Source organism: Cydia amplana, chromosome 13 (genome assembly GCF_948474715.1).
Source record: "Cydia amplana chromosome 13, ilCydAmpl1.1, whole genome shotgun sequence".
NCBI classification, from domain to species: Eukaryota; Metazoa; Arthropoda; class Insecta; order Lepidoptera; family Tortricidae; genus Cydia; species Cydia amplana.
In genome coordinates this window covers 1,587,611-1,604,545 of record NC_086081.1, presented here as the reverse complement: position 1 = coordinate 1,604,545, position 16,935 = coordinate 1,587,611, and the positions used below count along the sequence as shown (strand labels likewise).

Sequence of the window (16,935 nt, the reverse complement as noted above, 5' to 3'; positions counted from 1 at the left end):
TGCATAATTTAGCTATGATACTTAATCTATGCTTAATCTAAGCTAGTGAGCGTAAACATTAATGCAATCACAAAACCATAAAAGTTACAATTTGATTCACTAACGTAAACAAGGTTCCAAATAAAATCCTTATTTATTTAGGACTCAAACAATGTATTACTAACCATAATACAATATACTTTTTCGTCAATAGTCGAAACAAAATATAAATACTAAGGATCCCCATTAAATATATTTATTCAGAAACTATATTCCAACCAACTTATGTTAAGTAGTTTTTGTTTATTTTAATTTGAAATGTTCCAGTTTGTGTCCCGCTGCCATGAATATATTTTCGACTGTACACGGATTACCTGAAATAAAAAACGGATAAAAATTTGTCTATGTAAAGTTTCGTAAATCGTCGTAAACTTGTAATTAGTTAAAGAAATTTTCGCATAGTACAGTCAGCATCAACAGCGGATGAAACTATAATTTAATTTTTTATTTCGAATTCCAAGACTACCAACGCGTGTTGGTAAAAATACACCAAAGAGGTAGATGAAAATGTTGCCTTAAATACATATTCTTTATTGGTAGAATTTCCCCAAAAAAGGATACCATACCATAAATTAGAAGTGACATAAGCAAGATAAGCCGTTATAAATGACGATATGCTTGCGATTCTTTTTAATTGTAGAAGTATGTAGATGGTCCTTATTTTTTAGACTACATACTTTCTACTATTAAAAAAGTATTTTATTCATACCTATGTCCACCCATTGGTCTTGGTAGCCCGCGTCCAGCCGAGCAGCGCGTACGCAGTCCCGTATAGCGTGCGTCACAACCACCGCCAGGCATAACGCTGGTTCGCCAGTCGCTAAAATAACGCAAAAATGCATTTTGATCAACTAATAATATATTATGCTTTAAGTTAAGTAGACTGACCAGTTGTTACATTTGGAATGAATACTTGGCATGGGTGAACTGTACTCAATTTCTATATGAACAGGAGTACTTAAAAAGCTTTTTTCCTTTATATTTGCTCATAAATATAGTTGCGTGCAGGGCAGTGATAGTTGATTTTGTTTCCATCGGAGTTTTTTTTGTAGTTCTATATTTTATTGTTGTTTGTTTTGTTTAAGCGTTACTTAGTAGGTATTTACTGTTAATAATAGGTACTTTTTGGTAATTTTTTATTACAAGCCGAATATATGTACCTAATATAAAAAACCGGCCAAGTGCGAGTCGGAACGCGTTCCAAGGGTTTCGTACATTAAGTCCGACTCAAGCTTGACTGCACACTTCTAATAGGTTTTCCTGTCATCTATATGTAAAGAACTATTTTGTGTATTTTTTTCAAAATTGTAGTAGTTTCGGAGATAAAGTGGGGGGTTCCGTTTTTTCCTGAGGTACGGAAACCTAAAAAATACCTTTAGACTGCAAAACGCCAAACTCGTTTCTAGAGTCTCTCTTAAAGTATATTCTCATGTCAGCCGGAATATCCTTGATGCCCGGTGGCTTGTATGTCCACGTGCGATCCGTCAGAATCTCCCCTGTATCTTTATCGTAGACTAGCTTCTCTGATGTCCAGTAACCCAGGCCCATGACGAAGGCTCCTTCAATCTGGCAAAATTTTATTTTATTAACCTTTTCGCCCCCATTGACTTGATATAAAGCCAATGGCGGCATCAGTTCGTGCCCCACATGTCTTGACTTCATATCAAGTCTTGGTTTTGTTTTGGCCAGATTGATTTACATGCAATTTTTGACATGGCGTTGATAACACTTTATTACTTCATTGACGTTGCGGCGAAAAGGTTAAGGATTTTGTTTTAGCTCTCAGAGTTGACGCATGTTAAAATTCCCTACAGAGCCTACAAGATTTAGAAAGAGTTTTGCTTTTTTGTAAGAGTGACAATGTCTTGCGTCAATTTTAATTTCATGTCTCATTTTAAGAGTTATCATCGAAACGTTTTATAATGTTGAAACAAGATTGTGTATATGTATTACCTGTGCCACATCAATTTCTGGGCTTAAACTTCTCCCCGTATCTTCCAGAATATCTACTCTCCTCACATCATGATTTCCCGTTAGTAAATCAACTTCTACTTCTAAAGCACAGGTTGCATAAACATTATAAGGTTTTACACCATCGTTAAAAGAGTACATGTAAGATGCTTGCAAATCAAGACCAGCTCCATATGCCTGATTAATCAGATCCTCCCAAGAATATTTCTCCATTTTGTCCTTGATTGGTTTAAGTCGTTCCATTAAAATATCACAAGCTTTCTTCGTAGCAAAGGCGACGCATTCACTACCAATGCTACCACCTGTAACAATGCTATTTGGAGATGTAAAACTTGTGCTAGGTTTTACACTGATTTTTTCAAGAGGAACGCCAAGCGCGTACGCACAAACTTGAGCTGCCTTTGTATTCAGTCCTTGTCCCATTTCTATACCTCCGTGTATTATAACTACTGATCCATCTCCATGATAAATAGAAACAATTGAATTATAATTTCCAAGGTAAAATATCCCAACAGACAACGGCAGCATGTTCAACGCCCTTTTCCTCCATCTATTTTCTTTATTAAACTTCTTGATATCTTCTTGCCGTTGCATGTAATTTGAGTTTGTCCCTAATTGATCCATCATTTCAGGGATTGGATTTTCTTTTGCCATATTTAGTAGTCTCACTTGAAGAGGATCTTTGTTCAAATTGTAAGCTATTCTTTCCATTACATGCTCTATTATCGCCACACCTTCGGTTGTACCTGTAAATTCATCAAATAATTACCTATCTTGGACGCAAATCTTTTTTGTAATAGTAAAAACCAGTAGGTATCGTAACTCATTTTCGTGTCTGTAATTGTCCCTAGAAGCATTGAAAAAGCTTTCTTAAATATCGATATGTTACCAGGGGCTCTGCACCATGTATTAGATGGGGTGTCTGTAGCAACACTGTTTGCTTCAATCCACCAACTTTTAATATCATAGCAACTCCGCATATGCTCGGCTGTCATCGGTGCGATAACTTCGTTGAAAACGTGTCCGCAGTCTTGGTAGAAAGTTAGTTTAAGATACTGTATAGTGCCTTCTTTATCAACACCTGCCTAAAAAAATATTACTGAGTATTAACTCATATTTTAATATTCAATTGCAAAAATAAAACCCGTGGGCAGACTTATTTTTTGTTAAGTGTTTTACGATGCGTTTTATCTTATTTCAATGTATTTCTTTTTGTTGTTTTAAAAATAAATGTATTTTAATATAGGTGTGTGTGTTATTGCCCGAAATAAAATTAAGTTGTTTTGTCGTACTTTCTTAATGAATTAGGTATTCAAAGAGTCCAGGGGAAAAACGATGACAGTACATTTTGACTTTTATAAAATAGAGATACTTAGGTTAAAATTTTCCTTGTATACTGCCTGAATAGAATCGAACGAGATACGAAAATAGAACTTGAGATAATGACCCAAACAATAAAGAAAGAAGTATTATTATGTCTCTGGACTCTTCATATTTGTATAAGCTGCCTAACAATCTGATTTGTTGTACCTACTTGCTTAATTGAAACAATTACGAATAGTTTTTCTTAGAACTCGAGCTAATACTTACCTCAAAGTTACACGACGTAGGTAAGCGTTTGCCTATTGATTTCATATTCGTCTGAAGTGGCAAGATGAACCGGCATGTCGTGCCTTGAAGGTGTGTCACCAAGGCAGCCGCACAGGCGATTTGAGATGCACGGGTTATCTTCGCACCGTACGCACCACCTAGGCGTCGGACGATCACGTTAACACTGAAAGGGAAGTGCTGACGATCAAAAATGATGAGAGAGACAGAAGATAAACACAATGAAGCGACGACGAACTCTATAAGATAAGAAAGATACGGTAAGATAAAATAAGATAATATTTTTTGTTTTGTAACAACGAAATGGTAATTGATACTTTTATAATTAATTTTGATTGAATTATAACGAAAATCACAATCCCAAATCCTTGTCCTTAGTAAAATAAATTATTGATGCAAAAATATTGAAAAATTTACCTATTCACAGGTACCTTCAAACATTTCGCTATAGCTACATTTGTCAGATCAAGCCACTGAGTCGCCGCGTAAACCTCCATACCATCTTCCGTAGGTTTGGCGACAGTAGTGTGTGTTTCCATATGGTAGTGATACTGGCTGTCCATCCTATATTCTCCTTGTATTATACTTTTTACATTCTTACCGGTTTCTGTAGGTTCTATAGTCCTATTAACAACAACTCTTGTACTTTTTTCTGGTGATTTTAAAACATCGTCTATTGTTAACAATGGTTTTCCATTATTAACAAACGAATAGTCTATTTTTACTGCTTTGGCTGCTTTCTGGGCAGTTTTTTCTCTGTCAGCTACGATTATACCTGCTGGCTGTCCATAAAATTGAACTTTACTAGAGCAAAGGATTTCTTCCGCTGCTGATATAAATGGGATGTTAGATGGAGTGAAAGTGTTATCTCCTGGTATATCTTTTGCTGAATAAAATGCCAGGACACCAGGGATTTTCTGGAAATTTCAAAGATTAAAATAATATAAATTGTGAGTATGCAGCTTGCAAATTTGGCACAGCTCTGAATAAAATAATTGTGGTCAAAAAATGGTGTAGCTAAAAAATCATTTTAATAATTACATATACATATAACTTACAAGTGCCGCAGTAGCATCAAAACTTTCAATAACACTTCCCGCTACAACATCTGCTGTGACGAAAGCTGCAAAAACCTCGTTCTGCTGCCTCGGTAGATCATTAGCAAAGACCGCCTCCCCACTACATTGAACTAGTGCTTCTAACTTCGGCACTGGTTGGTTCAGTGGCCACACGCTCTTGTCCGTGTCAAATATTTGGTTTCCTTCGGATATCATTCTCTTCATGGCTTGTCCTCCTGATAGATATCTTGGATCTACTTTGTTTTCCGGACACATACTTAAAACGGCCTGGAAGTTATTTGATAATTATATTAAGATTAATTTAAGTCTTACTATTTTAAACGCGTTTTTAATTGTATATTCTATTATTTATAATTAATAATTGACAGTCTAGGTCCAATGTTACCTTGTAGTATAATGAAACAGCCAACATTCTTCTAAAACCTGAAGATGGTTCTGGTAACGCTTCCTCAGGTATTATCTCATCAAACAAAGTTTTGACCGCTAACTGTAGTGTATCATTATTATAAGGGTCTTTACCAACCAATGTGGTTTCAGTTTTGGAAGCATGTATAAATGTTGGTGAAATGCTGCCGTATACTATTGTGACCTTGTCCAAGAGTTGGGAATTTTGACGAAATGAAAATAAAAACCCAGCGTTGACTATTGCGTGTGCATTTTGTGAACGGGGCATGACCTGAGGAAGAAAAAACATTTTACTATATTAATGACCTAACTTGATTAAGTTATTTATTAAATTATTGAAGAAAATACCTTGTAGGTTTTCACACTGCAGCAGTGTGATAATGGAGGTAAAATAACGTTAAATAAAATTTTGCCTTTCATGTCAACTTTGAGAAAATCTGGCAGGCTCATTACTGTTTTTTTGTTCGTAGATTCAGCTGGAAATAAAACAATGAGCCTTTAATAATTATAACTAATATAATATTTGTGTTTTTTTAATGCAGATGAAATTATCAAAGATGCAAATGAGTAAGGCCCTACTAGGGATTTTGGCGATATTCACAAAGTTTTGTGGGTCTCAAGATAACTTGAGACAATGTTTTGCTCATTGCAGAAGCCACAGGCAGAATAATGTTCTTAATTAAAATAAATAAACACTTACCGACCGTAACCATGCCACCAACTGTTTCGAACAGCAAGAACAGGTCTGATTGGAATTGGTTATTTGCATGCTTCAGGCATAAATTTCCACCAATAGTTCCAATCTAGAAAGTAACTTGAAATTAACATCACTACCCATGCTTGATATTGGTGAACAAAATGTATCGTTAAGTACATAATTAATTTCATTGGTCAATGGAAAAATAATTTTAGGTTTATGTGTTAAAAACAGAGATATACAAAATGGTTTAAAAAAAGCATTTAAATACAAAATGCAAAATACTTTACAGATTTACTATTTCAAATGCAAAATACCAAATAGTTTTGCGTTATGTATTTCAAACTTGGAGGATACAACTAAACGGAGTAGCCATTGACAGGCTTTCCCCTCTGTCGAAAATAGGCGGCCAACGGTCATACACAATGTATGGACTGACGTTTATCTGACATGGCTATTTTTACGTTACGCATACATTTGACGTTCCCCTCCCCCGCAAAAATCGGCAGACTGTTTTGTACAGAAAATTACAGACATGGCGTCTCCGTTTGATTATATCCTCCAAGATTTCAAATGCGAAATGCAAAATAGGTATTTTCAAAATACTTTTTCAAAATAAAATACCTTTTGACCAAATCTCAGATATTTTTATTTATTTTAGGTATTTGTCGTGAGAAATAGAGACACAATGCCGAGCTGAACAAAAACGTCTAATAACATGGCACCTTATGCATGACATTTTGGTCATATTTATCAGTACGCGTATCAATAAATTCTGTTATTAATAATAATAATACTTCGTCTAATAGCGAAGAGTCTCGACCAACATCTTGAGAGACTCTCGCTAGGTGGTTGGATCAAGGGCCAGATGCAGAAGGCGGTGATCTTGGACACGGCGCGGATAGTCCGCCGGTTCCTCTCTCTGTGGCCCTGACCACCGCCAGCTTGGGCCTTGCCCCGCTGCTGGCGGCACCCTAGGTTAGGTTTTTTTATAATATTTTTATATTGTTTTTGTAAGTGTTTTTATATTTTAATTTTATATCCATATTGTAATAAAACCTAACTTAAGACGAAAAATGAATAAAGAGAATAATACTCACTTAAAATAATGTAAAAAACTAGACTAACGAAAAGAGAGCCATGGCTCCATTTTGTAACTTGTGTGGCCATTTATTTCGGTTGATTGTGCATCTAGTTCTTATTTTATTATTATTACACTTTTCTTTTATTAATAACAACTGGACTGGTATTTTTAAAAAGTGAAAAAAAAAATACAAATACAAAATACAAATGCTTTATTCGTCGATCATAGGTGTACACAACATGATATTGCATATGATGGTAAAAAAGAAAAATTGTTCCACTATGTCGTACCCAAGGGCATACGAAATTAAGTTTGCTAATAGCAATTAGCATGCACCATGCACTAAATTAAGATTTACAGGCAGTGTGTATGTGAAAGAAATAAACATCAATTTTTATTTATTACGCTTTTTATCAATACCAGGCGCTGGCGCCAGGCGCTAGCAGGCGCCTCTATCGGTCAAATTCGGCAATACAAGCGTCATTCGTTCATTTCATTTTGTTTGACTGGTAATGTTGGCTAAACTTAATCACAAAGTATTTTGCATTTTGAAATGAATATTAAAAATGCAAAATACATCTCGAAAAGTATTTCAAATAAAATACAAAATGTTTTTTACTAAAAGGCATTTAAATGCAAAATACAAAATAGGTATTTTGCATTTTGTATTTGCATTTTAAATAGAAGTATTTCAAATAAATCGCATCTCTGGTTAAAAACAGAATAAATCCACAAGTCCAAATTGTCAGGGTGACCACCAAATTACTAATTGCAAAAAAAAAAAAACAATAACCAACTTTGTTTTATTACTGGTAATATAAGGTTCACTAGGGATCTAAACTTATGATAGTACATAGACTCTGGTTGTCCTGAGTCCTGACGAAATGTAATTAATACTATACATAAATACATACATACATATGGGGTACATAAATAAGGAAACAACTGTTACAAAAAAATACTTACGTTTCGTACTGGAATATGTGCCACAAGATCCATATGGTCATATAGCTGCTTCAGATACGAAAAGTCTTCATTTTCGCCACTCATTGTCAAAAACAGGTCCATCATCTCTGCCAATGGCATCCCAGCACCAATAATTAGATTCACATCTACCATGTGCCCTTTAAGTTCAACCACGTTGAAAATGTCTATTATGTTTTTCGGGTAATCGGTTACGTGGTAAACGCCTGAAAATACACCATGTAAATGAAAATTTTGTATGATTTTTGCCGTAAGTTCTGTTTTTATTAAATAATTGAAGGATTGTTTTTTTAAGTCTCACACGATGAAAAATTCTTATCCTAAGCATTAATGATAGTTTTGGTAAATGCATTAGATTGAAGTGAGAGGTTACGAGTACATTTGAGATCAGTCATTGTAACTCTTAGTAGACTATGTAACACTTGCTATTTAATCCAGAGTTATCCAATTACAATTCATATCAAGCTTACCTTGTCCAGTATTACCAGCTATCAGCTTATAATCTCCGCTCTCGTTCATGCTTTTAAAAGCATCATCCAATTTAAACACCTTTGACCACTTATGGTTTGCCGAATCTATTGTTAGCATCTTATTATCGATTTTTCCCACTTCGCACCAGTCTTCTTTCTTTTCTACCTTCTTATTAATTTCACTGATATGTTTCTTCTTATGTGGACATTGTTTAGCACAAGAGACCCCACACGATTTTAGTATAGCCAGGTCTTCCAAATCGCATACCTTGTTGAGTAATCTTTCGTCGGCGTCCTTTGCGAATGATTTGAAAGCGTCAGCAATAGGTCTATATCCTGTGCATCTACAGATATTGGCAGCAAACGAGTTTTCTATGTCCTTCATAGTTAGTTCCTTATTTTTTGATTCTACTAAGCTGAAATAAATTAGGTATAAGAGATATTTAGTGCGTTGAGTACTACTGAACTATTGTAGTTAGGTAATAAAAATCGATCGATCGATGTAATATTTTTCACCGTTGCCATCATCGTTGTCCTAATTCTAAGAAATCTAAATGAACTCGTCATCTATTTACATATATCTGATTCCGGTCTGATTATTTCGAGTTACAGTTTGTATAAATCCAAGGAAGATGAAGATTCATCGAAATTCGTTCAATGTCTAGTGTGGCACCGACTCTAAAGGGGCCCACAGATTACCAGTTCGCCGAACGATATCAGGCTGTCAGTTAAACGCAAAAGGTGACAGTTCCGAACAACTGACAGGCTGATATCGTCCGGCGAACTGGTAATCCGTGTCCGTGGGCTCCTTTATTTAACAGGAAAAAAAAACCTGGTGTGGTTCTCAGTCGGTTTTCTGAATAAAACAACACTCTTCAGAAATTATGGCCATAGAAAAAAAAATGTTGTATGTTTTACATTTATTTTGATAAAACTTACCTGTACATACTCATGACCCAACCAGGAGAGCAGTACCCACACTGAGTGCCATTGAACTTGGCCAGTCTGCTCTGAATGTCGTGGTAACCCATGGTCCTGTTACCAATGCCCTCCACAGTGGTTACTTCCCAGCCGTGACATGACAAGACGGATACGAGACACTGGAATATTAAACAAATGGACAGTCGCCGGGGTGTCCAGTAATTAATGGACAACCTTCTAACCACGAATAGGGCACCTTAGGCTGATCCAGAAAATCGACTTTGAGGTTTAGTAAAAGGCCTCTGGTTTTCGAGATTTTCACGCTTTTAATAATTTCATGATTTTGCTTCCTCGTTTCACTGTTGCCACAAATGAAAAAATTTTTACGAACTGTTTTTTGAAAAATATTCTCAAATAGTGCTACTAACTGACTAACATCACAGTGTCTTGGCAGTCCCGACGTTTTTTTTGTAATCATTCAAAAAAAATCCTTTTAGACTAACATTTTCTACAAGTTTGATCGCCTGTGGTGAAAAAAAATTTGTATGGACATTAAAGCGGCCAACTCCCTAAAAAATAGGTTACTTAATGGTAATTCAGAAAAGGTACAACAAGTGATATTTACTATACGTAGGGAAAAAAGATTGTACCTTTAATAATCATTAAGAGCGACAATTCGATTCTAGTATAGCACTGCAAAAATGATTTGTTCCGAAATAAAATTTGTCGCAATTGCTTTCAAAGCTTATCTTTAGAATAATGACAGTGTATTCTTTTGTTAATAATGAATCCGCTAAAAGACGCCACCGATCTGCTACCGTACGAGTACCTAGGGGCCTAATGATCGGAGTGGTAAACAAAGGGCAAAATGCCATTGTTCTAATGTAAGGTTTTATTTACGAAATTGACAGTGTGTCAATAATAATTTGTTTTGAGATAAGATTGATCGCAATTCCGATAAGAGAAACCGTATCAGATCAGCGGCTTCTTTTGGCAGATTATTATTTTTAACAAATACTACGCTGCCATTATTATAAGCAATTGCGCAATTGCGCTCAAGTAAGCAATTGCGTTCAATCTTATCTCAAAACAAATCATTACTAACACTGTTGCAAGCAAGTTGACTAGCAAGGTTATTTTAACCATACGATACACACTTAGTATGTTGACCTCTTGTATACTCGTAATAAAAACACAATTACACGGCATGCTAATTTTACAACCATTTGAAGACAGTGTGGGATTTTTCCTCAATTTTGTTCATCATGTGTTTATCGTTTTAATCGTTGCTTCATTCTATAAGAAAGCCAATACGGAAACTCCCAGTCGTCTATCATGTTTACATTTCAAGAAAAAACATGTTAAAGATTAGATCAATGACGTCATCAAAACATGTTATTATTTTTATTTTCTCTAAGTAATGCCAATAATGCCTCAATATTTTTCCTGTGACTTAAGAGTACAATGTTTAGCAACGTCAAAAAACTACAGAACTGTAAAATTATTAATTCCTAAGATAATAAATGTTATTGTTTTTTTACATATAATAATTTTTTTTCACGGTTTATTGACGGTCGCATTTTATTTTAGCTCTCAAGGACGTATGAGGAGTGTAGGTATCTGCCTTGTCTCAAATTTTCACAATTTTATCATGTAGGATTTAGGATTTATAGCGTTTCTATGTTTTTGTTCAATTTCTATGGAAATAGGGTTGTCACAAATAATATGAAAAGTGAATTTTCTGATCCGCTTACTTGACTGCCATGATTCCTTTATGTGTGCTAAGGTATGTGGGATCAATTTATAATTAATTCTACGAGAGAATTGTTTTGAAACTGGACTTAAAAAATGCTTTCAATAGCGTGGAGAGGGATACAATGTTAGAGGAAGTAAGGAATTTGATACCTTCTTTATATCCCTTCCTCTACCAGTGCTATGCCTCTCCTAGCAACCTATTTTATAACTGTAGTATTTTATCATCTCAAGTCGGTGCCCAACAGGGAGATCCTTTAGGTCCGTTGGTTTTTTGTCTGGCCATTCAAAAACATATATCGACATTGGTATCTCCTTTAAACGTTTGGTATTTGGATGATGGCACGATTGGAGGACCAGCCAACGTTGTTCTTAGCGATTTAAGGAAATTATTGCCAGCCCTATCGGGCATTGGCTTAGAAGTAAATTCAGAAAAATGTGAATTGTTTCCATGCAGTTCATCTGGCTTTTTCCCTGACTTCCAAGCACTGCTGCCCAATTTGAAATTAATTGACACCACATCTTTTTCACTTTTAGGTGCTCCAATATTTCCTGAGGGGGTGCCCTCTACAATTCGGAAAAAAGGGGATGCATTATCATCATCACTCCATCATCTACAACAGCTCTCATCACATGTTGCCTTGGTTTTATTACGTAACTGCTTCTCCATGCCCCGCCTGACTTATACACTTCGAACAGCGCCCTCATGGCTCTTCCCAGAGCACATCCGCAACTTTGACCAAACTTTGCGAAATGGTCTGGAAATCATCCTCAACGTCAGCTTGAATGATTCCCAGTGGTCTCAATCTTCGCTGCCCATCCGATATGGTGGTCTCGGGATTCGTCGAGCGCACGATGTCGGACTAGTGGCATTCATAGCCTCCGCTCACGCTTCCATGGATCTTGTCACTCGAATCTTACCAGTAAACGGTGGCAGTGTCCGAATTCCTTTTTTGGAAGAAGCCTTTTATGAGTGGAGGGCTAGGTGCCCAAATGACGCAAGGCCCGAAAATCTGAAGCTCCAAAGATCCTGGGACGACATTCTTAGCAAGAAAACATACGATGACTTACTCGAAGCGGCTGTAAATGTCGATGTGGCGCGTTTGAAAGCAGTGGCATTGCCTGAATCCGGAGCATGGCTGCACGCGCTACCATCACCATACTTGGGCACACTCCTTGATACTGACTCCCTTCGCATAGGTGTGGCACTGCGACTGGGCTGTACTGTTTGCGAACCCCACCAGTGTGTGTGCGGGGCTGCAGTCCAACTAAACGGTCACCACGGACTGAGCTGCGTTCGTTGCGCCGGTAGGTTCTCCAGACACCAGTGCATTAACGAAATTATTCGTCGTGCACTGGTGTCTGCGAATATTCCCTGTGTCTTAGAGCCCCAAGGCTTAAGCAGGACCGACGGAAAAAGACCAGACGGTCTGACGCTGGTCCCATGGGAGCGAGGACGCAGCCTCATTTGGGACGCGACGTGCGTAAGCACATTTGCCCCTTCCCATCTCAGCTACACGGTGCACAAAGCTGGAGCTGCTGCCGAAAACGCCGCCAAACTAAAACGGGTTAAATACTCAAATCTGGAGCCGACCTTCGATTTTGTACCAGTAGCCATAGAAACCAGCGGGCCTTGGTGTGCTGATGCTAAAAAATTCATAAGAAAGTTAGGTCAACGCCTACGAGAGAAAAGCGGCGACCCCAGGTCCGGCGCATTTTTAATCCAGCGTATCTCGCTAGCGGTACAAAGAGGTAACGCCAGCAGCGTACTAGGTACATTCAGCCGGGTACCTATGGCCTAAATGCATACAATACCATTAATTTTTATATTTACCTAAGTATATTAAATTTGTAAATTTCCGTTACATAATTACATTCTACGTCTCATCTTCATCTGAATAATAAAGACGTTCGACAAGTGTGAGTGACAAGTTCTCGTCTTCATTGGTTTCGGGCGTTATTGCAGTATGTGACTCAGTAGGCTTTAAAAGTGACACAACTTTATCGGGTATAGGTAGACGTTTTTTTTATTACGTCGGTCTTTTGGAGACAAAACCAAAATATAAGGGTCCGAAAGTTCCGAGGTTTTCCCGAGGGTCTACGGTATGGGGTTCTTCAAAAAAGGAGTGTTTCCGTGTTTAAAAACTGATGATAAATACTTATTTTACAGGATTTATCTAATACCATCACATCATTGTTGCCAGTCCCATTATAAAGGATGACTCACGTTAGACCGGGCCGTGTCCAGGCCGGAGCTTCCGGAGCTTCGTTTTCTATGGAAAGCATCACGTGATCACTTGTCATTTGTCATAGAAAAGTAAGCGCCGGAAGCTCCGGCCCGGACACGGCCCGGTCTAACATGAAACATGAGTCATCATCCTCTAGAGTGGTTAGGTAATGTCATAGAATAAATAATAGTACTAGGTACAGAAGACTCACTCTCTAACAAAACGCGTCTGTTACGATCAGCACAGATATGGCCGCGAGGTAGCGACAGCGCCACGCGCGGCTTATGTCTTTCCCCAAAATTGGTGTGGAACGGATGTACTTTTAGCTACCTGTAGCAAAGCGACGAAATTGCGGAGTGAGCCACGCCTGGTAATGTATAATCTTACCGAGTTGACAGCAAACGTCTTCATCTCTTGCGCAGGCGGTATAGCGGCGCGTACGGCCACCACGCAGGCGCCGCAGCCACCTTCCTGACACATAGCCTTCGTGCCGCGAAGATCCGCCACATTCCGGACGTACTCGTTCAGGGACACGTCCGGACCGAACTTGCCGTCCACTGGAAGGAAAAAAGTACATTTCGTGGTCAAAAATAGACCAAATATGATCACATAAAGATAAAAGATTTTTATTCGTGACAATCACAAAACATGTACGGACATGTACAGACAACAACAACAGCAAGAAAATAAGAAATCAATAAGTGTGCATCACGAAATGGACCCAACTCAGCATAATGAGCTATAAAGTCAGCGCTGGTCTTCCGTAGGGCCCATTCGGTGATGCCACGACACATAAAGCACATGCTTTCTGGACGACCCCTTTCAACTGACCCGCAAATCGTCAGGTGTGATAATGCGTTTCATGTCGTCTGAATCTGAAAGCCTAGCCTGAGACGGATAATAAGCACTTATTCATCAAATGTCACATTAATCGTCGGGGTACTGACCTTGATGTTGTTTCCCATTAATCTTGAACACGATTTGCGACATTTTCTTCAGTCACTTGACACTGAAGAGCATCTACACTTCTCTGTAAATCAAAATACTTAATATAAAATGTTATTTTCTAGGTAATTTATTTATTTTAATCTGCAGTATTACCTAGTCAGGAATTATTGTAGATTTATATGACGCTCGCAGATTATAATTTAGGAATGCAAAACTAATGGGTGTTAATAAAAAAAAATCATAAACAGTAAAATAAATGGGAGAGTTACAGAGGTAAGTATCCAAGAAAATTGAAAAAGTTTATGACTGACAAAGTAAGCTGGTCTTGACATGAAGAAATTAAATTTAAAAATTATGTAAGTAAGCTCAATCAGTTTATTATAAAAACTAAAACGAAAACGAAGTATCTTTGTAATGTTTAATTGATTAAATTATTTTATTTTAATTAAAAAGTAACATAAATACCTGTATCTGTATAACTGCCGTTTGAAAGTAAAAGCCTAATGTAAATTTATGAACAGTATCTGGATGTTCTTTTAATTAAAAATAACTTAAATATTATGTTTGTTGGCAGTCTTTAACTTGTCTATAAAATTGTAAACAAGTCTATATAAGAAGACAGACAGTAAGCTAGTGAAAAAATAGTCCATCGCTTCGCTTTTTATTAGTCATCGCATGTAATGGCCGGTATTGGACGTTCTCGGTTTAACCATTGTTTTTTATACGGTCTAACGTTTAGCAATGGTATTATTTTTGCAAACGGTATTCTAATGTGCCATTTTCCATTACATTATTATGAACGTACACTGTAATTTAGTGTGTTGTTTCAACATGAGCGTGACGTTTCATGTAGCACTGTGAAAAGTCTTTTTATGTTGATTGCTTTTGTGCCTTTTGTTTGGTCAGAGATATTTTAGGCTCAACTGATATAGCTAGATCAAGGAATTGTAAAGATTAACGCCACGAAGCTATTTCGTAATAAACTGCAACATTATTAAACCTAATGGCAAAAAACATACCGTTATACGCGGAATCAATAGAATTCAAGGGTAGGGGTAAATAGTGAAGTCATATTTTTTTGCGCCTAAATCTAAAGTAAATAATAGTTCAAACGCTATTGGCAAAGGTAAGAAAATATGAAAATAATCCCAAAATATTCGTGTTTTATTTTGCATGACTGTCATCATGACTTCTACAAGTAGTCGTCATAACGTGAATTGCACAATAACTCTTCATACATTTCATTAAATTAATACTGAAGGTATTGTTTTCTAACGCGCAATAGACAATATGTCACATCAGCCTGAAAGCGCCTTTAATGATTTCTGATGTTTGATAATCAGTCTTATTTTCAACGGCTCTAAAGTTGATAATCTCTTGAAATTATGGGCCATAATCATTGGTGGTTGTATGCACGGGATGTGCATTAAATTATACACTGCAGTTGTGAATTATGTTATCAGAGATAATGCCATATTTGCACGTATGTAAAATGACTGCGTTAAGTGACTGCATTTATGCAATGAGCTGATTGGTTCAGTGATTTCAGTGATTGGTTTAAGGTGACATTCGGGTGTCAACTGCACCTGCGTTACTGTTTTTTAGGGTTCCGTAGCTCAAAAGGAAAAAAACGGAACCCTAATAGGATCACTCGTGCGTCTGTCTGTCTGTCCGTCCGTCTGTCACAGCCTATTTTCTCCGAAACTACTAGACCAATTAAGTTGAAATTTGGCACACATATGGAAGTTTATGACCCAAAGATGGACGTGTAACGTAAACAAAAGAATTTTAAATATGGAGGCCATTTTTGGGGAGTAAATGAGAAAATTAAAAAATATTTTTTTTTTTCAAACTATATCGTGTTACATATCAAATGAAAGAGCTCATTGTAAGAATCTCAAATATATATTTTCTTTTATAATTTTAGGATTAATAGTTTCGCAGTTATTCAAGAAAATAGGCATTAAATGACCATTCCCCCCCCCCTCCTTATCTCCGAAACTACTGGGTCTAAAATTTTGAAAATAATACACAAAATAGTTCTTTATCTACAGATGACAGGAAAACCTATCAGAAATGTGCAGTCAAGCGTGAGTCGGACTTACTGTACGGAACCCTTGAAACGCGAGTCCGACTCGCACTTGGCCGGTTTTTTTATTATGACTTTGCTGTTGGGCACACCTGGGGCCAGTTACAGCTCCTGTGAGTGAGATAGTGTCGGCACTGCCAAGTAAAAGAAAAGAGAGAGAAAAAAAGAGATAAGAGATATAAGTACCACTATTTTTTGTCATTGGGGAATGGAGGCGCCCGCCCCAAATAGAATTTGGCTTCAAATACAAATCACAGCTAGAAAAGTATTCAACTAGAATTTCTGAAAATAAACACTTACCGACTGTAACCAATGTAACCATGCAACCAACAGTTTCAAACAGCCAAAAAAGTTCTGATTGGAATTGGTTATTTACATGCTTCAGGCATACATTTCCACCAATAGTTCCAATGTAGAAAGCAAGTTAAAATTTACAACCCAAACAAAGCACGGTATTGGAGAACTTTTGTTTAAAACATAATATTTTTGTAAGCTAACTAGAACCAAAACAAAGCTGTATTTCTAAATTAATAGAACATAAACGCGCATAGGTATAATCGCTGCGGGCTCAGCACGGTTCCATTTTTATCGACTATCACTATGCCCGTCACTTTCGCACTTACATACTTGTTAGAACGTGACAGGCATGGTGATAAATGA

The 16,935-nt window shown here is 37.0% G+C and overlaps 1 protein-coding gene across 1 annotated transcript; it reads right to left on the bottom strand.

Annotated features, from left to right (window-relative positions):
• Positions 1–268: 268 nt before the first annotated feature.
• LOC134653321 (xanthine dehydrogenase/oxidase-like) lies at positions 269–14,273 on the bottom strand. Its single transcript, XM_063508647.1, has 16 exons — positions 14,186–14,273; positions 13,626–13,795; positions 9,277–9,437; positions 8,338–8,753; positions 7,850–8,073; positions 5,803–5,905; positions 5,451–5,578; positions 5,083–5,373; positions 4,677–4,964; positions 4,036–4,535; positions 3,601–3,784; positions 2,900–3,095; positions 1,993–2,756; positions 1,413–1,605; positions 749–859; positions 269–353 (listed from the first exon to the last, which is right to left on the bottom strand). Exons 1-16 carry the CDS (start codon positions 14,226–14,228, stop codon positions 283–285), a joined length of 3,843 nt encoding a protein of 1,280 aa, XP_063364717.1. The 5' UTR covers positions 14,229–14,273; the 3' UTR covers positions 269–282.
• Positions 14,274–16,935: the final 2,662 nt, after the last annotated feature.